This window comes from Xiphias gladius, chromosome 14 (assembly GCF_016859285.1).
Source record: "Xiphias gladius isolate SHS-SW01 ecotype Sanya breed wild chromosome 14, ASM1685928v1, whole genome shotgun sequence".
NCBI classification, from domain to species: Eukaryota; Metazoa; Chordata; class Actinopteri; order Istiophoriformes; family Xiphiidae; genus Xiphias; species Xiphias gladius.
This window is the reverse complement of record NC_053413.1, coordinates 16,106,239-16,127,433: the sequence shown is the minus strand read 5'-3', so window position 1 is coordinate 16,127,433 and position 21,195 is coordinate 16,106,239. Positions and strand designations below refer to the sequence as shown.

The following is a 21,195-nucleotide window of genomic DNA, read 5'->3' as shown; positions in this document are numbered from 1 at the left end:
ACACACACACACACACACACACACACACACACACATAGATACATACATACACACACACACACACACACACACACACACACACACACACACATAGATACATACATACACACACACACACACACACACACACACACACTTGGTTTTAGTAAAGCTCAAAGCCAAAGTAAACACAGAGTGGTGCCCTGTTTTGATGTTCTGAATAAATGAGCAAACTCAATGAAATGTGACTAAGCAAAGGGCTGAAGAGAAGGAAAAAAGTTTGAAAGGAACTCTAGTGTGTGCAAGTCTAATCCTGCTTTTAAGTACTGACCAGTCCGACTTTAAAACCCTCCCTGCTAATGATTGACCGTGGAAAAGTTCAGACACTGTGCCTTACCTTTTCAAACTCAGAGCAAGTACTTGACTCTTCTGGGTTTTTTTTTTTTGGTTTTTTTTTTATCCGCTCTGGTTCCCTTTGTAAGTCAAAGCTGCTGAAAGAGAAAGAGCGGGGTAAAGTCCTGAGTCAAAGAGCCCTCAGCCCGTCATACAGGCTTCGAGCAGGCTGGGAGGCTCATTTTCCTCTGCTGGAATGTGCGCTCAAGCCTGAATCTCACAGGCGCTCCTGTTAGCTCACTTTGTCCCCGCTGGACCCGGTGCACTCCTCGGCCTTGTCGGCGGTTTTTTCGGCGATACAAATGGAAGCCCCTTGCTCGGTTTTTTTGACCTGCCGCCGCCGCCGCCGCTGCTGCTGCTGCTGCTGCTGCCTACGCTGTTGCTGCTCAGCCCCTCGACACACTTCCTCCAGTCCGAGCTGCCGCTGCAGCCACCACAAGTCCTGGCACGGTATAGTCCTCCCACTGCGCCGCCAGGGCTGTCTCCCTTTTTCCCTCCCCCTTTCACACTGCCTCCCGTGTCTGTGGCCTCCTCCCCCTGCCTCCCTCCATCTGTTCTCACCCTCACCCCTCACACGCAGACAAACTTCCTCCAGCCACCCGTATAGGACACCCCAGAAGCTCCTTCACAAGTGAGAATTGGACAAGTAGTAATAAAATTAGCTTTTTGGTGTTGGACCTTAACATTATAAGATCTGAAATTTTAAATGCGTCTCAACACCATAAGGTCTCAACAGAGCATAATTCTATTAAGTCTGTGGACATATGTTTGTAAGCTGAACAGAAACATGTACAGGTGCAATTCAATTTTTACCACTTTTTAAAAATATGTATCCACCAGCTCATCACCTAAAACAAAGACTTGATGTGCGTCAAGTCAAATCAGTTTTATTCATTTAGCCTCAAATCACAAATTTGTCTGAAAGGGCTTTGATGCCCTGTTTTTTATGTTAAAAACTAAATAACTAAACTGGAAATAATTAAAGCTGTTTTACTCTATGGTACAATAGTACAATGACCAATATAAAGTCTACATGTAGTATAGCCTATATGTTGGCAACAGTAAAGTTAGGTTTCAAGAATAATAACTTCATAAATAATTTACTTATTACTTCAAACGATCATTCATTATTATTATTAAACTGACAGGTCTGTTTATTGTATTGAAATGTCATAATCTCCATTGATGCTTGTTACAGGCTGCCAGTTTAACTTTAGGACACAAGAGAGACTTGTTTGATAATATATATTTGATGTTTGGTTAATATCCAAGTTTGTTCACATGTAGACCAAGTGGGACCAAAGTTATCAAATTTCAAATATAACAGTTCACAAATTGCAAGAGAAATTCACATTATGGCTGTTAAAATTAGTAACACTGCTGACCTTTTAATATTATACTGCGTCCAAAGTCTACTATTTTATTTTCATACCTCTGTTAAAACGTAAAAGGCTTGTAAAACAGTTTTAGTATGACAACTAGCACCATCCATAGGTGACAATGGATACTGCTTTTGATACAAAGACCTGCATTAGCTTCTGCTTAGACAGTGAACTGTTCCAGCTTTTACTGCAAAACACAAATACCTAGCTAGTAAATGAATGAATGAATGAATGGAGGAAGGAAGGAATAGGCATTGTTGTGACAACTTTATTTTTAAATCCCTTGAATAACATTTTAGTGGCAAAGGATATTCATAGTGGAAAAATACTTAATCAAGTCAGTATTTTAAGCTAAAACTCAGCATTTGCAATTAACAAAAAGGTTATTTCTAATTAAAAGAAGGAAAAATGCATGAATCAAGCGGAAATAAACTAAGAATTAAAAAATAGCTAAAATAATTTTGATGGCATGCAGAAGTTTAGGTCAACAAGCATATTTTAAAATAACACAATGTTACATTCTAAAAAAGCCATGTGTTAAAATGAGCTATGACAAATATATTTATTCAAAATGTATGCATTGGAACAAGATCATGAATTAAACTCATCATTATGCTTAATATTCAAACACCAAACTGCCATAAACTGCAAACAATCAAAACATTTAAATGAATCAGATTCAGTATCTGAACAAATCTCCCAAAATCAATTAAGCAGCAGAAAAACTTTTAGAAAGCAAACAGTTAAAAAAGTATTCAAATTGCATAGGAGCTGCTAGTATTAAGCCTATTCTAGTTTTACTCTTTTTCTGTGCAGTGCATTAAGAGTGAGTGTTGGAGTTGTAGGTGGTACTGCTGGAAGAAAAGCTGTAGGAGTAAGTAGAGGAGTAATCCACACTGCCTCTACGAGATCCACTCCTGGAGCCGGCTCGGGAACCAGCCCTGGATCCAGAGCGAGATCCAGGGTTAGAGACATTGTAAGGGCTGCTGATTCCCTTAGTGGACATTGAGGAGGCCTGCAGCATCTTCATACCATTGCTTTCCTCCACCATGCAGCTGTCCATGGCTTCCTTGTAAGTGATCTTCAGTTTCGTCTTGGGACAAGTCAGGTTCTTGTGGTGGTTCCGTGTATCCTGAAGCTTCTGGCTCCCTTGACCATCAAGCCACCCTTTGCGGATAGCCTCTTCAATGGTAATGCGACGTCCAGTGCCAGGCTCAATTAGGCCTCCTGTCAGGTACTGAAACTCCAAAAATCTCTGACCTGCCTCATAAGGTAGCCATGTTTCCTTTACTGCTTCTGCTGCAGACATCTTTCTTTTAGTCTTCACATCCTCAAAACCAGCATAGGCTTTCTGGGCAGGTTTCAGCTTACTAGCCATGCTTTCATCAATGATGCTTTGATGGACAGCATCCTGCAGCAACAGTCTCTCGCCAGTGGCAGGGTTTATAATACCACCTGTGCACGCCTGGGCCTCAAGCAACCTCTGTGCTGTAATAGTATCAACTATGCCTCTTCGGAGCCCTTCAAGAATAGTTATCTTTTCCAAGGTCTCTGTGTCAAATATGGCTGCGACAGGGCTGTGGTCATCAAACATCTCAGGGGGAGAGACAGTAATAGAAATACTGCTGAAGCGTTTACGGACGGTAGGAGAGGTTGGTGTGACCTGGGTGGGGCTGCTGCAGCTGACCATGTCAGCGACATTGCTGGCTGAAAGGGTCATCTCAGTGCTGCTAGTTCTGCTGGTAATTTGGTCAGCCAACTGGGTCAAGGTTATCGTTCCAGCACGATACTGATCCAAAGACTTCTGGTCAATGATACCACACTCCAGACAGTCCTGGATGTCGTACTGGGTTCCCGTTTTCCTATCCACTACCACCAAACGTGCAGAGCCATCTGACCCCTTAATACTTATTTCCTCCCACTCACATTCCTGGTCTGACAAGTCCAGGAAGGTGTCATAGTCAATCAGCTCCCGGTGATAGGCCTCCCTCACTGACATCTCCAGCCCAGTGTCTGGGTCAACAATCACAACCCGCCTCTTGCGGTGGACTTTGGTACAGCTTTCCTGTGACTTCTGGGTCTTCTTCTTGTCTTTGAGTGGCAGGAGAATTAAGCCTGTTTTTTCATCTGTGATGCACCTGTCCTTCAGCTGAAGATATGTCAGGTTCTCCTTTGTATTAGGGTCAAAAAACCCTTTTGTGTCATCTCCTTCATAAGTTAGGATCTCATTCATCTCCTCATCAAAATAACCCCTTTCATAGGCAACAGTGACATCAATGCGGTGGCTCTTTTTGGGGTCAATAATCCCACCGCTGGCAATCTGGGCCTCAAGAAGACGGATCCCATGACCTTTTTCAATAAGATCTTTCTCAATAGCCTGGAAGAGGGAGACTGTCTTTCCTGTGGACGGGTCTTTGTATCCAGTTACTGCCTTCTCTGCAGACAAGAGCTTATTCTTAAACTCTTTCCCTATCAGTCCTCTCTTTGTGGCTTCCTCCACTGTCAAGAAGACATTGTTGACTGGATCAACAATGAAGCCAGAAGCAGCTTGGGCCTCAAGAAGCTCCAGGGTGGTTCCTCTCATGAGCAGGCCTTCCTTCATGGCTTGATAGAAAGGCAGGATTTGGTCATTGGCCTCATCATAGATACCTGCAATACAGGTAGAGCCATAGAGATAGGACTTCAGCTTGTCTTCAACATCTTTGCAAGTGAGCTTGCCCTGCTGGAGCTTCAGCAAGTCAGATTCATCCAGCAGTCCAGAACTGATGAGGTCTGAGATAGAAACTGTATCACGCAGACCCCTTACTGTCAGGGGCTTTTCTGAACCACGGAGCAGAAGCAAACCAGAAACAGGTTCCACTGTACATTTCTTCCTGATGTCATTATAGCTTATTTTCTCTCCTGTCAAAGGATCCAAGTAGCAGGTAGGTTTTTTGTTCAAAGCCCTGTACAGCTCCTCATCAATAAGATTGCGATCCAAGGCCACATCCTTTGGAAGGAACACACTCAGAACAGGATCCAATATGCCTCCAACAGACTCCTGAGCCTGCAGCAAACGGATGGTTGTGTCTTTGTCTATGCGGCCCTGTTTGCAAGCCTGACCAACAGATAACACTTTGCCAGTGTATGGATCTTTGAAGCCTGTGCTAGCTGCTTCAGCTCTCGCCAAGATATCCCTGTCTTTTGTGTCTACAATCCCTCTGGAACAGGCAGTATCCACAGGCATCTTTTCATTAAAAGCGGGGTCCATTATGTAGCCTGTTGCTGCTTGAGCTTCCAGAAGCATGAGGGTGCTTTCTGGGCTCAGGAGGTTCTTGTTTTTGGCTTCATTGAATGGCATTTTCCCTTGAGAACACGTTGTCATACCAGCAATAATGCCAGTACCCTTTAAATTGAGGTGGATGTCCACAGCCACCTCATTCACTGTTTTTTGTCCCTTTAGGAGCTGGTCTAGAGTGGCTTTACTGATTATACCACAGTCGCAAAGCTGGTGGGCTGTGACTTTGGCACGCACCCCATCAAAAATCAGCTTGGATGGATCAATTGCTGGGACCTTCTCATCTGTCTGGGTTTGCCTGCTCAGAGTGCTAGGTCTCTGCTGTAGCCTCTGTATCTCTCTCTCCAGGGCATCTCTCTTGAGAGCCAAGTCTGATGCTTCCTTTTCGGAGCTCAGAAGTCGGCTCTTGTACTTCTCCTCAACACTCTTGAGCTCCCTCATGAGCCTCTCGATCTCATTCTTCAGGGAGAGCCTCTCGCGATCAGCCTTATCTCTGCCTGATTCACACTGCCTAAACTGGCTGTCTCTCAGCTCATACTGACTCTTCATATAGTTGAAATCCTTGAGGACAGAATTCTTTTCATCCTGCAGCCGCTGTTTGTTGCGGAGCTCAGTCTCTAGTGTGAGTTTGATGTGAGTGAGCTCCTCTTCTATGCGCTGCTGACGATTCTTGTCCTGCTCCAGCAGTTTAAGCTTGGATAGCAAACTGTCCTTTTCCAGCAGCAGCTCACTGTATTGGCTCTGGGACTCATGCACCATGATGGATGTCTATGGAGAGATAAGAGCATACTTATTTAAGTCTGTACAAAAATGCTGAAGTGTTATTTCCACATATGCACAAAGCCACAACTCTAATCCATTAATTAGTACATATGAAGTACACATACATTTTTTTGGAAGCATGTTGTATTGTAAGTGCTCTTCAATATATAAAATTGTCAGTTCTTTAATTTGTGAAATCAAAATCCAATTTCATGTCCTTCAGTACTGCTGGATATAACTGATTTTGTACATATGCACAGAGATGTGTACATACATTTTTTAACATCTGTTAGGATACAGTGTTTAATAAAGTAATTGTGGTTATAGTATGAGTAAAGTTCAGTGACATGATGTGCAAAGTAAAAGGGTGAACAGCATGCATATCTAAGCAAAAGCATTTGCAAAGAAGCCAATTTCATGCAAAACTCTTAATATAAGTTGCCTTGAGTATCGTCAGAAATACAGCAGGATTACTTGGAAATCAGGATGAGTTTTAATGCACCTATAACCATTCATGCAAAATCGAAAAAATTAATTAGATTATGTTGAGATGATCCTTCAATGCAATCAAAAATACCTCAATCGATTGCTTTTGGAATTTGTCTATTTCCAATTTAAGCTTTTCTCTCTCCATGGTCAGGTCATTGATGAGAGTCTGGAGCTCCGCTGTCCTCTTGGTGCTGCTTTGTAGCTGGACATGCAAGGCTGAGATTTGAGTGGCAGTTTCTCCATCAATAGTGTCTTTGCAAAGCTTCAGCTCATCTCTCTCCTGTCTAACGGCCCTCAGATCCTCCTCCAACCTCAGTCTCTCCTTTGTCAGGTTCTGTGTCAGAGTCTTCAGCTTTTCAATCTCATTAGTGTATTCATTAAGCTGGCGGCTCTTCTCCTCAATGGTCTTATACAGGCTCTCATTACGGTGGTTGAGTTCATGAATTCGGGCCTGTTCCTGCAGGAGCTTCTGTTTCAGTGTCTTCAGCTCAGCTGCTACAGCTGCCAGTTCCTCCTTGGTAACTTTATGCTCCCTCAGGCTCTTGTCCAGAGCCTCCTGGAGGGCTCTCAGGTCCTGCTCAAACTTCCTTTCAGAGTTGGAAACCTCAAGCTGAACAGATTTCAGTGCTTTAATTGTGGTGGTGTGCTCTCTGCAGGTATGTGTCATCTTCTCCAGCTCGGCCTCCATTCTCTTTCTACGTGTGAACTCCTCTTGGGTTGCCTTCTTTTGCTTCTCCAGCTCAGCCTCCATCCCATCCAGAGAGGACTGAAGTTCCCTGATACGGCTCTGCAGCCTAGCAGAACTCTGCTCAGCTTTGGTTTTCTCACTGGCTTGCTTCTCCAGCTCCTCTCGGGTGATGCGGACCTCCTGCTCAGACACTCTAAGCTTGTTGATTGCCTCCAGATAGGAGGCGTTCTTCTCCTTCAGCTCTGCCTCAGCCTGTTTCAGGTGACTGATTTCCAATTCAAGAGCTCTCCTCTTCTTCCCCTCCTCATCCAGGTTAAATGTAAGCATGCTGATCTGCCTGGACTTTTCCTGATTGTTTTTGGTGGCTTCCTTTAATTTGACCTCATCCTCTCCTCTCTGCTGCTTGAGGCTTCTCAGTTGCACCTCCAGCTCACTGCGTATCCTTGTCTCTTGTGTCTTTGAGGCCCTCTGCTGGCTGGCATCCTGCTCTGCTCTGCTTTTCTGCTCCTCTGTGTGAGCAATGGACTGTCTCAGTCTCCTCAGCTCTTCCTCTAAATCGCTCTTCTCAGCAGTGAGTCTGTTAACTTGCAGTCTCAGCTCTGCTGTGTCTTCTTCTTTCTGTTGTGAGGCTTTCAGGATCGTGGTCTTGGTAACATGGATCTCTGTCTCATATGTCTGCTTAAGTTGATTAATCTCCTGGGTGCACTGAGTTCTTACCTTTGAGATATCTGATTCAGCATTCCGTCGACGTGTCACCTCCTCCTCTAGTAGTATCTTCATTCTCTCCAGTTCCCGTTCCTTGTCCTTCACAGTCTTATCTAAGTCAATCTTGGTCCAGTTGAGCTCTTCCAGTTCTTTCTGTCTGCGACGAACAGCCGCCTCATACTCTTCTTGCTGGCTGGTGTAGCGCTCCTCTGCCAGCCTTCTTTTCCTCTTTTCCTCATCCAGCTGGTATTTAATGCGGGTCAGCTGGTCATTAAGATCTTGAAGCTGGTTGTGTGTGCTGTCCAGGCTATCCCTGGCAGCATTAGCTTGCATTGCTGTGGTTCTCTTAATTTCCTCAATAGAAATGAGCTGATCTTTTGATTGAATGAGCTCCAGCTTGTAGCGGGCCAAATCATCCTCCAGAGACTTGTTTTTCTGATTATGATCCTGGAGGTCCTCCTTCAGACGCCTCAGTTCCTCCTCCAGCATCTCAATCTTGGTGTTCCTGATCTGAGGACAGCAACACAAAAAGCCTCCGTCACTTACTTTCATATTGTTAAACAAACCTATTTGTTCATTTATCTTTATGTTTATCATACCTTTTGTTAGGATAACGATGATCAATGACTGATAAATGGCATCAAACAAATCCAATACTTACCTTCAGCTCTTCCATGTTCTTCAGTAGCTCCCCTAGGAACTTGTAGTAGTCGCTAGAGCGGGTAAGAAGCTCTATGTAGCGGGACTGGAGGTCAGCCGCCTGATGGAATTAAAATTACTGGATGAGTACTGATGTCAAATGTTGAGGGGTTAATAAAATTCCAGTTATATCTTTCATCGACACATGCAACTAAGGGATTGACCTCCTTTCGGCAACATTCCATGAGCGTATAAAAAAAACAGAAAATAACCACTGTTTAACTGATATTTAACAAAGACATGATAAACATATGACAATCGCTTAATATGTAACAACTAGTATGATTTGGTTGCCAAATGCATACGTGAAAATTTGATTAGTGTGACTAAATGTCAAATCAGTGCTCATACCTCTTGTCTGACCACAGAGGCGGGGGACTGCAGCATTGTTCTCTTGATAGGAATATTAAGCAGAGTTTCCAGGCCTGAACTGTAGGAAGCCAGCTGCATCTCATAGTCCTATAAACACATGACACAAGATAAACTTCACTAGTTTGTACCATAGTTGCTTGTGTACGAGCTTGGCAGTATATGTGAAAATATTTTAAACTGGAAGAACACATTGCACATAAATTGACTGCCAACCTTTATGGATGCAGCACAAGTGTCTGCATTTTTCTGTACGTCCTCTACTTTCTCCTTCTTTCCTTTAATTTCAGTGTGAAGTGCCTGTGCAGTGAGAAAGGGGCATTAAATGGACTTTCACTACTTTATTAGACAAGAATTCCAGTGAAATTATTATCAGTGGTTAATCAACAAAAACATTTTTTTTTTCAGTTAATTTTTTTGATTTCAAGAGCTAGTAAGTCAAATCTCTTAAATCATCTGAGATACAACTGACATTTTCGAAACAAGTTCCACTTACGCTGCTATATAATGTATAAAATCCACACACCTACACTAATGCTCATGGCTGTCAGCATCTCAATTAAAGTAAATGTAAATAGGGTATATTATCAAATCAAAGACAAATCAATTCAGTTTAAATATTACTGATTCTAATTTGTTGATGTAAACAAGGAAAGACGTGCCTTCTGTTGGTTGAGGTGGTTCATTAGGGTCTGGATGTCACTGAGCTTAACCATCTGAAGGGTGTCCTGGCATTTCCTGGCATTGTCTATCCACTGTTCCAAGGAAGTGCTGCTCTGCTGATAATGTCTTAGCTGTTTCTCCTGTTTCTCCAAGTCCCACACTCTGAGGAGGAAAGAGTGGGAGGCAGAGGAAGGGATGAAATGATATTTTTAATGTAGTTACCAGCAATGACAAACGGAGGATATGGAAAAATATTCAGAGGTATTGAAGAAATGCGTGCATGTACAGACTATCCTACTACACCTGCTATCAATCTGGGTTTGGATACGGCGCCAGCGGTCAGACATCTGACACACCAGGTCTGAGTATTTGGACAAGTCCACATCACACCTGTGGAAGGACTCAGAGATTTGACCATTCCAGTGCATTGCTTTGGTCAGGTCAGACTCCATAGCTGTCAGCAGGTCCCTTTTTTGCTCCAGATCACTCTTCATTTGCTTTAATAGAGAAATGCAAAAAAATTAAATTTCCCTCCAAAAGATTAATTACAAGTGAATTAACTGAGTAGGTACTACTAATGAATTACTTTTATAACTGTTGTAAATGATTTTACATTTTTTACAAATCTTCAAACTATAAAGCAAAACATGTCAGTTTAGTAAACTAAAGATGGAAAGTGTGTCAAACCTTTAGTGTGCTCCGGTAGTTTTCCACTTCTCGAAGGTCCAGAGAAGTGGTCTCCTTCTCAGTGAGCCGGGCCTCATGGACTTTAATGATATCCTCGGCCTGGAGAAGGCTCTGGAGCAAGGCCTTAAGAGCCAACAGTCTGTTGAAGACACACGGTCATTAGACTAAGCGCAACAGTTAATGACAAGAAAAGTGACTTTACTTGGTAATCAGTACAGCTGCACAATGCCTAAAGTTCTGGTCCCAGTACTTACTTTATTTTGTAGAGTATTTACTCAAACATTGTGGAATGAATAAAAAGGTGGTGTAATTACAGTAAAATAATGTACCTTTGAAGGTAGGCTGAATAGAGACCCTGCAGGCCTCCCAGTTTTTGGTTGATGATTTCCAGTTCAGAGCGGAGGAACCTGGCTTGCTCGGAGTCCGCAGATATCCCTTCCATTTGCTTTATAATGTTTTCTCTTAGGCGCAGGTACTCATCATGAATAGAGTCCAAATCTTGGTCCACATTCTGAAAATCAAATATGTGATATTAAGTGAAATTCAACCTTTTTATTTTTCTTTTCTTTTCTTTTTTTTTTTTAAACAAAGCACTTTATGAAAATTAACATGTCATTTTCTTGTGGTATGCTGTGCACAGAAAGATTTTGAATATTTACAGTTATATTACACCTTTATTTTGCAAAATTTGGAAATGGGGTTTTTAGCAAAGATGAACCTCACTTTTAATTACAAAGAAAAATAAATGAATAGTTATATACCTGCAGCTTCTGGATCTGCACCGAGCACTCGTGCACACTGTTGTCCCCCAGGGTAACATGGAGATGACTGGTGAGACCAGACTCAGCCAGCTCCAGCCTGCGTCGAATTTCTTGCAGACTACTGAGCAGGGTAAGGCTGAGGGTTAAACTGGTCGGGGCAGGCTGATTATTGACGTATTTCTCATCGGTCTTGTGAATCTTGGATGCCGAAGGCTGTTTTGGGCGTTCAAGCTTCACCCCTTCATCCCCTTAATTGTTTGATGGAAAATTTGAAGAATATCAATTTTACGTGGAAAAAATAACACTACTTTTGCAAATTTATAGGAGTGACAAGTTAGGGATAAGGTAAAGACATTTTACACTCACTGTAAGCGGGCAGCTGGATAATCAGTGTGTCATAGTGTCTCTGGACGTCATCGAAGTGGGCCTGAATGGTTTTCTTGTCCTCGTCCCCAAACAACTCAGAACCTTGGCTGGTACGCAGGAACTCTTGGTAGTGAGTCTCCAGTCTTTTGATGATACTGCGGTACTCCTCAGGACGCATCTTGGACAGCTATCAGACAACGGAGAGAGGTAGGGTTATGCAGAAGACAAACATAAAATGAGCAAAGTCTAATTCCGCTTTGTGTGCTATGAGAACAATAAGTAATTTTAAAGGAAAAACTAAGAAGTTCTCTGTGATATCTTACCATGCTGACAGTGAGAGAGTTGATGTAATTCATGTCTTTGAGGCAATACTGCCATGAGATGAGACTCTTGATGTTGATGTAGAGCTGATTCCAGATGGCCATGATGGCTTCATAATACTGCTCATTCCTAGGGAACAGAACAAGCCATAATTTCCTCATGAAGTTAAGGTAGATCTCAGTATAAGTGAAACCACAAACCTAACAGACATAAAGACTAAACGGCTCAACATCAGGACTCGGTAATATGGAAGCATGAACGAATGCTTACAGTGTTTCCGTTTCATTTTAAAAGTGTTATGTGAGGTCTTAAGACTTATACAGGCACTACATGAAAAACCCAGTAGGTACAGTAATATTTATCAGATGCAAAAAATTTGATTTTCACATTTTCATTTGAACTGAATGATTTCTTGCTTCTCCATGGGTTGAGAATAATCACTTATTTCTTAGTCTTTAAAAACTTAAGAATCTATTGGACAAAGTAAAAAAAAAAAAAAAATATGTATATTATATTATATTATATATATATATATATATATATATATATTTTTTTTTTTTTGTCACTGTATGTTTCTTACTTGCTGGCGAGGCCAACGCTGAGCGGGTTTGGTGGGGGGATAAGCAGACACACAGAGGGAATCAACATGTCCAAACCTCCAGGTCCTGTCACAAGCCACTTGCTACGCTGCAAGTTTTCCTTGAGGATGCCCTCATTCCCTTTTAAAATCCCTTTCTGTAGCGTAAAACAGAACATACAAACAGAAGAAACACTGAGATATACTTGTAGTATTTCACTTTTTTTTAAACTTTATATAACTTTATTGTGTCTGTGTATGTATGTGTGTGTGTGTGTGTGTGTGTGTGTGTGTGTGTGTGTGTGTGTGTGTGTGTGTGTGTGTGTGTGTGTGTGTGTGTGTGAGAGAGAGAGCAGATATCTCACCTGGTCCTGTTTAAAGTCACATATGGCCTGGACTATTACAGGGCTGCTGCTCTTTTCCTCAGGGTTGCGAGGTTTCAGCCTGACAATGCTCTTAGACTTGTTGACCAGACTTTGGACCTGCCTCTTATTTTCCATAATTCGCTCCCTCTCTTTCTGTGAACATGAAAAAATAAGATACGTGTTCTTAACTGGGTCACTGTGCACTGCAACAATCAGTAGTCACATTTCCTTTGTCATTTAAACTCCCATACTCTACAAGATAAATGCAGAAGCGTTCAATTTATTCTGTTTAAAAACTCATCTAACCAGGTGATCAGACACGGAAATTATTTTCACCCAGGTCACTCAACAGGACAAACTGCGAGAATGTCTTGTGCCTCACACCTGCAGGGAAATATGTATTTCCCAGACTAACAGAGTATAATGATACCTCCAGGCTTTTCAGGAGTTCAGTGAGGTTATCCAGTGGGGTTTTCTTGTCGCAGGTGAACTTGCTTCGGATAGTCTCATGCTCCTTCTGCAGCTTCGAATAGGTCTCATTGGCCTCCTTGAAAAACTGAAGATGGCAGCAAAAAGCTTTGATTAGTGCTCATATGAAAACATACCGGGGAAAGCGAGAGCAGGTCTGAGCACTTACTTGGCTGTAGGCAGCATTCTCCTTCAAATGAACATGGATACACTTGGTGATCTGAAGAAGCCAGCTCCACTGGGTCTGTAACGTATCCATGTAGGCCTGTGGGCGCAAATAGAGTTATCAGTACAAAACCACTGAATCGTTTTCTTTTTGAGATTGGAAAACCACCCAGAAAAAACAAAACAACTTACTTCAATCTTATCTGAGGCAGGATGGTTGTTGTTCAGGAGTCCATCTGCTTTCACCTTCAGCTTGTTTAGATCCTTCTCCTTCTCCTCCAGGTCCCTCATCAGCCTCTGTCAGAAAAAGAAAGTAAGGAACCCAAACGGCTACAATGTGGTCTCTGAGTGGCAAGATGTGTAACAAAGATTTTAATGATAAAGGAAATAAAAACACATCAAATGTAAATGTGTAATCAGACCCATGAACTAAGAAAGAAACACCCAACCAGGGTAAAAGTAGAGTTCAGCCAGAGATCCTTACTGAGTAGCTCTCTTGCTTCTTGGGGATGTACTGGTCGATGTTCTTGTCTCCCCAGTCAAACACGAGCTCCTCCTCCTCTTTCTCATTCACCCACATGATGGCTCGGGAGATCTCCTCGATGATGCTCTGAAGCTCACGCAGCTGACACATACGGTTGTGAGACATTTTCTGAGACGGACACAAAGTAAATTTATGAATACGATTTTTTTTTTTTTAAGTAACAATGGTGGTAATGCATAAAGCTGCTGATTTTGACAAACTAATCAACTTTTTTGTAAGAGTTTGGTTCTACCTGCAAGCTTTCCCATTCTTGATCCAGGACGGAGAGGTTGTACTTGTCGCCCCTCTAAAAAAAGAGATTTTGTCTTTTGCTCAGTTATAAATAAGGGCATGCTACATTAGGTATGATGCATAGATGACCATTTTCCTGACAAACAAGATATCTAAAGAATAAACATTGGTCTAAAACAGTCAAAAGTTAAAGAGCAACGAAGAAGATTTTAAAAACATGGTAGAGAAGGACCACTTACCAGTTCATCTCTGGCACGGTTTACTTCCTGGCTCCTTTGGATAGAGCTGTGGGTTTTGTTGTGGTTTAGGATTTGCTTTTCTATGGTGGCTGAGTCATCCCCCCACGGCGCTGTCTCAATCATACGCTACAAAAGCACAATGCAGAATCACAGTTTATTCCTTTTAAAATACAATAACTGCCGCAGACAATTACAATTTCAAAACCAACCTCAGATGAGGGAAAATAACACATTTCAAAGAACATTACTCCATACAGTAGGTTACGGTAACATAAAGGTTTATGAAGTCAAATATATTATGTATATGCAAGTTGAAATGAATAAGGCTGCCACTATTCCTTATTTTTTTTATTGTCAACAAATTTCCATTAGAAGACCAAAACCAACAACACGTACAGTCCATCTCACAATGTTTTCTGACCTCCCAACACTGTCTGTGACACTTGGCCCTAAGTCAACTCGTTCCCACTTGATACATACATTTTTAAAAACAGGTCACAAATACATTTTTTAGTTTCTGAAAATTGTACTAAAATAGCTGGGAATTGTAGTTTTTAACAAATGTTATTCAAAGTGGAGTAAAGTATAGCAGCAGGACGGTGTATGGGGAATTGACTCAAACTAACTGTAATGAAGGAACATGTCACCCAGTGCAATGGTGTGGCTCATTGATCTGTTTATATATATATAATATTTCTTTTTGATCACTAATGGAGCTCTGTGGCACAGAAAAGTAAGATATATAAGGCTTTGGCCACACAGGCAATAATTGTTAGTAGAATAAATTCATTTCGTTTTAGTCTATCAATGGGATTTGTTTGACGATAACAAAAAACAGAATTTCAGCAGCCTTATCCCATTAGTAAAAATATCTTTTCTACCTTTGTCCTCCAGGTGTCAGCATATAATCATTAAGTCTGTTGTTAAGCAGGAAACTATTCCAACTATTCCCCCCCTTGTTCACTGCCCTCTGCTTTGATAAGAGCTCTGCCTGGGAACAAACCTCAACCAGTCCCTCCTCTTTACTTGCATTTTTTTCTCTCTCTTCTCTCTCAAGTCTTTTGTTCTCTTACCGCTCCCTTTTCCTTCATAATTACTTGGCAGAAGCTACGCTCAACATGCATGTTACGAAAGCCCGACTGACTGAGAGCAGTACAGCTAATGTCTAATGGAGAAAGGTCAACAAAAATAAAAAATGGCAGCAGTCTATCATCAGGTGATACGTTTCCAGTTAGAGCTTTATAAAAGGCAATACCTAAAGTAATAAGACTGAGACAAAAAATGTGTAAAGAAATGTTTGTATATCTGAAAACAAGGGAAAAATGAATGACGCAATATAGATTGGTGAGGCTGGAAGTGGTGACAGAATGACAGGGTGTGTCTTTTGTTGGGTGGGAGGGTTGGGGAGGAAGAGCGTAGAAGGGCGTATTCCCATGAACATGTTACAGATCAACCGTACTGCCGTGTCCCATAACAACTGACTGTGGAGAGTGTCAGATTTCACACTCCTTTACTTCTACTTCTCTTTTTGCTTCTGTATCTGGCACCTTCTTTCCTAGCTCTATTGCTTTCTGCTTCCTCCCTCTCTCTCTGACTCTTTTTTGAAAGGCAAAGCTCTTTGACCTTCTTTGTTTCAATCCTCCTGCACCTCTCTTGGCCTCTTTCGCTCTAGGATTGGGTTTTGGCAGCGTGTCCAGATAGTTTCAGTTACAGGAGGTCAGAATAAGTGATAGGGTAAGTGCATCCCCACCCCCACTCCTCTTCCCTTCCCAAAAAAAAAAAAGTGCACACTACTGCACCCACACAGGCATGCACATGCACACATGCAGGTGCAATTATTCCTACTGCTGGGCACAGAGTCCTAGTTTTACCAAGACATGTGGGTGATGTGGTCACTGAATGCATCAGACGAGTATACTGACGCTGGTAACAATTCAGCATTATCACATTATCGTTTAACAAAATTCTGAATAATTACAAGCAAGGTGTAATTAAAAAATAATGAAATGAATTACTGAAGTTTATTTTACATGTGTTGTCTGATGTGCTGCATAACAGTGAAAAACAGTTCAATGCATTAAACATCAAATTTCATTTTATGAGTGATTTTGCACTAATTTGCTATTTGTTGTCATGTGTGCTGATGAAGAAAAACTATTCTTATTATCATGTTGATAATAAGAATATATTATTGTGTTTTTATTGTGTGTTTAAATGCCTTTTAAGTATGAAGAGCTCACCTTCTGTTGGGCAATCCAGGCCATGGCGTCATTAAAGATCCTCCCCCCCTCAAGGGAGCCCACACTGCCCCTGCCCCGTATTATGGTCATACCACTGACAAGTTGCTGATGGATAGCAGCGGACATGTTCTGGAACTGTTCTACACTGTAGAGTTGTAAAAAAAAAAAAAAAAAAAAGGAAATACCTTGTGAATCTTCCAAGGGCACCCTGATCTGTTGAGTTCAAAGAGGTCAGGTGGGCAAGTACAGCTGAATGAGAAGCATGTGCAGTAGACATTCCACTCCTAAGTAATGCTTTCTCTGTATATGGTTTGGTTCAAGTATAACAATGAAATTCAGTTGTCGCTCTACAACTTTATTTCGGTTTAGTGCCACCTGCCCGTGCTAGGCTGCATGTAGGGGTACTCAAAAGTGTATACACAGTCATGAATGAACACATGCAAATGAAAACATGCAAAGACAGCACACAAACTCATGTACACCTGCATTTTGCAAAGGCATACACACACTCATACACACACACACACACACACGCACACACACACACACACACACACACACACACACAGTGTCTTGTCTTACTTTCTGAAGATGTCATGTGTTATACGCATTTGCTGCAGCTCTCGGCCACAGGCCCTCAGGTGGTCCAAGATTTCTCCAACCATGATCAACAACTTCTCCACCTCCACACCTGGACCCCCCTATAAAATCAGACAGACAACAACTCTTGAAACCTGCCGAATTATACTTCACCTTAATTGTGGCTGATGAGATTATCTGCTTTTCAGGTCACATCCTGCCTTTTCATGTCAGTTTTCTATCCTGTTACGGCATCATTATACTGCTATGTAAACAGAAAAGCTTACACACAATGTATACTGTTGTAGAGTCAACAAAATGCCAGCCTTAACTGAATTTATATTTGTGATTATCTCATTTCGCAGCCACACTAAGCAGCCATTTTGTTATTGTGATGATTATTTTCCTTCCACTAGAGGTTAAAACCAACTTATGAATTCAGTTATGTTCATTGTAATCTGTTGCTACACTTACACCCTGGAGAGTCGTCTTTGCTCTCTGCAGGTATTCCTGACATTGGCTGGTCAGGAATGCAGATTTTTGTTGAATAGCCTGCACACTGAAAAGAAAAAATAAAGAGATTATTTCAAAATAAACAAATAAATAAAAATCAAAACAGCAGTGTATTTTAAGCATGCATTTAAATATGCACACAGGTAATTTTTCTTCGGTTAAGGCGTGTTGTTCAAGATTTTTGAGAAACATGAAGTTCAGTAAAGTCATTAATAGAATATTTAAGCATTGAGAAAAAAAAACAAAAACACTGAGATGATTTCCCAAGCTTTCAATGAGCAAAGATTCAACGGAAGGAACTTAATATAGTTAGTAGGTTACTAAATTGTTATCAGTGCAGGTAAATGTATAATGAATTTCATGGAAATTGAATTTATAACACAATAGGTTTGTAAATGAACATGGCATAGCATAACAACAGTAATGTGTGGAAATCAAAGAAAGAACGAAGTTGTTTCTGGTGAAGAACAGTCGATTGAAAATGACAAACTTTTGCTTTAATTCAACACAACCTCATTCATTGGGGTTGTGGGACGTGGAAATGGGTCATTACCAACATACAAAACACTCTATTCTACACTTCCTGTCTTTAAAGAGCTTGCGACTCCCCCATAACCTCAAATAATATCCTGTAATATCCTTTAACCTTTTATTCACCACGAGTTAAGCATTTAGAGAGAAACTTTTTTTTTTTTTTTTAAATAAAAAAAAAAAATAGTCTGAAAAGCTCTGGCACAGAAACAGACATCACTGTTCTAACATTAGACACCAACATCATGATGAATAATGGTAATGGGAGGACATTCAAGGGGTGTGCACGCTCATTTCTTCTACGCTGATTCCCGACATTGGGCAAAAGATGAGGAATGACACAACCAGGGTTACGTACTGTACATTTATTAAGAAAATAAAATTACGTTTTTAGCAAACGGGCCTAGACCCGGGAAGCCTTTGGACTGATGAAAGAACAGTTTTGTCCCTAAAAAAAAAAAATCCTTTACACTTTGTGCTCTTGTCGCCACACGTAGCTCTACAGCACAAATAGACTTTGCAGTTTCACTGGAACCTTGCTTGATGACATTTGTCGTTTGATGTGAAATAAGAACCATTTAATCTTAAAAACATTCCTAAACAGGGCCCGTGGCTTTAAGTGGACAGAGGGGACACAGTATTTGTCAAACATTTTCATGAATTTGTAGTGTATGTAGATTATGGTTATAATTTTGTTTGCTAATTTTACCCTTTTTTTTTCTTTTTTTTTGAAAGAAAGAGCAACCTGACCCCCCCCTTTTCTTCTTTTTTTTACAACCTCACTTTAGTACACACGTAGCCCTACATTTAATGGCGAATACGTGCACATTTCCGCGCTGAAGGGCAGACTTTTCGGACGCAACAGGCGATTTCCGAGGCTCTTACCTGAGTCCACCGCCTCCACCGCTCCCCCCCGTGCTCACTTGCACCTTCTGTCCCCCGAGCCCGCCGCCGTGCACGGAGGTCCTGGAGTAGTTGGTGTTGTAGGTGTATCCGCTTTCCCCTGTCTGGTAGTCCGCCGGGACGGTGTTTCCGACGAACCATTCGTTTCGAAAACCCGAACTCGCCAAATCCGGTCGCGAATTAGACATACTTCTCTGGCCCAGTGTGGCCAGTTTTGATGTGGAGCCGTACAAACTCATTTTTTTTTGTTGTTGTTGTTTTTTTTTTTACTGAGTTGGAGAGTTTTGCTCTGCTGTCCGGACAACGGACAGACCTTGCGCCTTTCCCCTCCCCGTCTCCTGTTGCGCAGATAATGGTATGCTGTGAATAGACGGAAGCTAGCCGCTTTTTGGCTAGGACAGAAAACCACACCTTGCTGTGTTTGCGAAACCCTCCTGCAGCCACTGGCCCGTGTGGGAAGACTGGTGCGGGGGGCAGTCGTGTCTTTCCTGCAAGATTCATGGAAAACAACGTTGCAATCATAACCTTGATTACTGAGTAGATTTATTACGGATTACATTCAAACCTGTTATTTTTTTTCTTTATGTCTTTTTTCTTTCTTCTTTAGGCTACTCTGCCGTTACCTTGGTTATGTAAAGTAAATAAAGCCTTGCGTTGCGTCTTAAAAACATTTCCTGTTTGTTTATACAGACGACTTGATGTTGATCACCTCTGTGGAACATTTTGAGACCAGCTGTGTAATTGTAATCTATTGTTTATATTGTAAGCTTTGCCTCGCATTCTGTGAAATCTACGATGAGAATGAACTGATTTATATATACAGTGTTTGGAATAACATCACCACTCAACTTGACTTTGAGTATTGAGAATAACACTAGTTCTTCCTTTTCCTTTAGTTTCTTTTTTCTTCCTTTTTAGTTATTATAATGATCAGTTTAAAAAATGAACCTTGTGGCAAACACTAGCACGTTTACAGTGAAATTGATCACTGTGCATTTCCCCCTGCGATAGATGAATGAACAAAATGAAATATATTCTTAATTTTGCTGAGGATTCCCTGTCCTTTCATGGATCCTCAGGGCTCACAACGAATGCGTTTATATGTGATATGCCAGAGTTGGGTTCCCAGTATATTTCTGGGGTAATATGCACTGTCCTTGTTCCCTCTATCATAGCTTCAGGGTTATTGTGGACTCATTTAAACCCTGGAAAGTGATAGTGGCATATCCATCTGACAATAATTAAAGAATACAGCAGCCCACACATTTCATTCCCAGTGGAGAGAGTAGAGATAGTGGTTGCGCAAAGAATTCTTCATCCTCAGTTCAACATTCTTGAGGTCAAAAGGAGTCCATTTGGGAGTTCAGTGTTTTGTAGAGTGGCTTGTGCTGACAACCAAGTGACACCAGGTTTTTGTCAAAAATAAAAAAGCTCCTTTTTGGTTTAAAGTTTGTTTTTTTTACGTGTCGCTTTTTTTAAATTTCTCTTCTTTCCCCTCACACTGGCTTTGAAAAGCTTTGAAAAGTGAAAGGGAGTGAGACAAGGAGACAGAGTTGGGAGGGTCACACATACCAAACATCAGTATGAGGCAGAGTCGAAAAAACTGGGTGACAGAGTTGAAAAAAAAAAAGCGAGGAAAAAATATAAAAGGTACAGTCACAAAACTAACCAACTAATGCTCATAATAAAGTCTTACAGCCTTTCTTGACTTAGAAAGGAAACATTGGTCGACTTTGGCGACGGACATTTTGTGCCCTCTGGTGTTTTAATCCCTGAGCTATTGCCGTTACACACACATAACTACTCCACTACATCACACAGAGGTGTAAGAACAGAGAGAAAGAGAGAGACACGAGGAGAGGGAGGCATGGTCGAGGGTGGGGACTGAACCGATGACTTTGAGGAACCAACGCCCTGAACAGGAATCTTCAGACCATTGAAGCCTTGCTAGGCCTTTCTTTTTCACATTCAGGCTTTTTGAGTGCATGCATTAAACAAACTTGGCTTGACTTGTCTGTGCTGAATACTCGGGAATATATCATACTAGCTCCAACTGTAACCTGGCAGGCTCATCTGTAATAATGACAATTTCTTGAAAGGCAAGTCTCAAACACTAAACACACCCACTAAGAGACACACCCTACACACCCTCCCACACCCCACACCAAAAGGCTCAGGTGTGTTTACTTTGCATAGTTGCTTTTTTTTCTCAGCTCTTCATACGTTTTCTCCAAGGAAAAGACTCCTCAAGACTGAACATGTACGATTTTCCAGTCTAATGACAGCTCTCATGCCAAAA

The 21,195-nt window shown here is 41.5% G+C and overlaps 2 protein-coding genes across 4 annotated transcripts in view; both read right to left on the bottom strand.

Annotated features, from left to right (window-relative positions):
* Positions 1-811, bottom strand: part of LOC120798677 (tensin-3-like) — a 35,002-nt gene extending 34,191 nt beyond the window's left edge. Inside the window, exons 1-2 of one of the 2 annotated variants that reach the window (XM_040143154.1) lie at positions 614-811; positions 377-467 (exon numbers count right to left, since the gene is read on the bottom strand). The gene's annotated coding sequence lies outside the window, so the exon portion shown is untranslated. The other variant, XM_040143155.1, reaches the window with a different exon arrangement.
* A 1,195-nt stretch (positions 812-2,006) lies between these two features.
* On the bottom strand, positions 2,007-19,263 carry dspa (desmoplakin a). Of its 2 annotated transcripts, none has more exons than XM_040143117.1 (24): positions 18,879-19,263; positions 17,424-17,508; positions 16,953-17,071; positions 16,371-16,515; positions 14,131-14,256; positions 13,893-13,946; positions 13,601-13,768; positions 13,309-13,413; positions 13,121-13,216; positions 12,914-13,039; positions 12,484-12,636; positions 12,122-12,276; positions 11,544-11,670; positions 11,221-11,407; positions 10,855-11,102; positions 10,423-10,604; positions 10,094-10,232; positions 9,710-9,903; positions 9,406-9,568; positions 8,960-9,043; positions 8,726-8,833; positions 8,337-8,435; positions 6,371-8,185; positions 2,007-5,799 (listed from the first exon to the last, which is right to left on the bottom strand). In XM_040143117.1, the coding sequence occupies exons 1-24, from the start codon at positions 19,133-19,135 to the stop codon at positions 2,575-2,577; spliced, it is 8,160 nt and encodes a 2,719-aa protein (XP_039999051.1). In that variant the 5' UTR covers positions 19,136-19,263; the 3' UTR covers positions 2,007-2,574. The 2 variants fall into 2 exon arrangements, with proteins under 2 accessions (XP_039999051.1, XP_039999052.1); XM_040143118.1 differs by having other exon boundaries at positions 7,688-8,185.
* Between the last annotated feature and the right edge of the window lie 1,932 nt (positions 19,264-21,195).

Bases quoted from the DNA above. Each gene is read 5' to 3' on its own strand.
- dspa (XM_040143117.1), bottom strand. From the start codon at position 19,135: ATGAGTTTGTACGGCTCCACATCAAAACTGGCCACACTGGGCCAGAGA. The intron at 12,277-12,483 runs GTGAGATATCTG...TTTACGCTACAG, and splicing joins GTGACTTTAAACAGGACCAG to AAAGGGATTTTAAAAGGGAA. The intron at 8,834-8,959 runs GTTGGCAGTCAA...ATGTGTTTATAG, and splicing joins CTTGTGCTGCATCCATAAAG to GACTATGAGATGCAGCTGGC.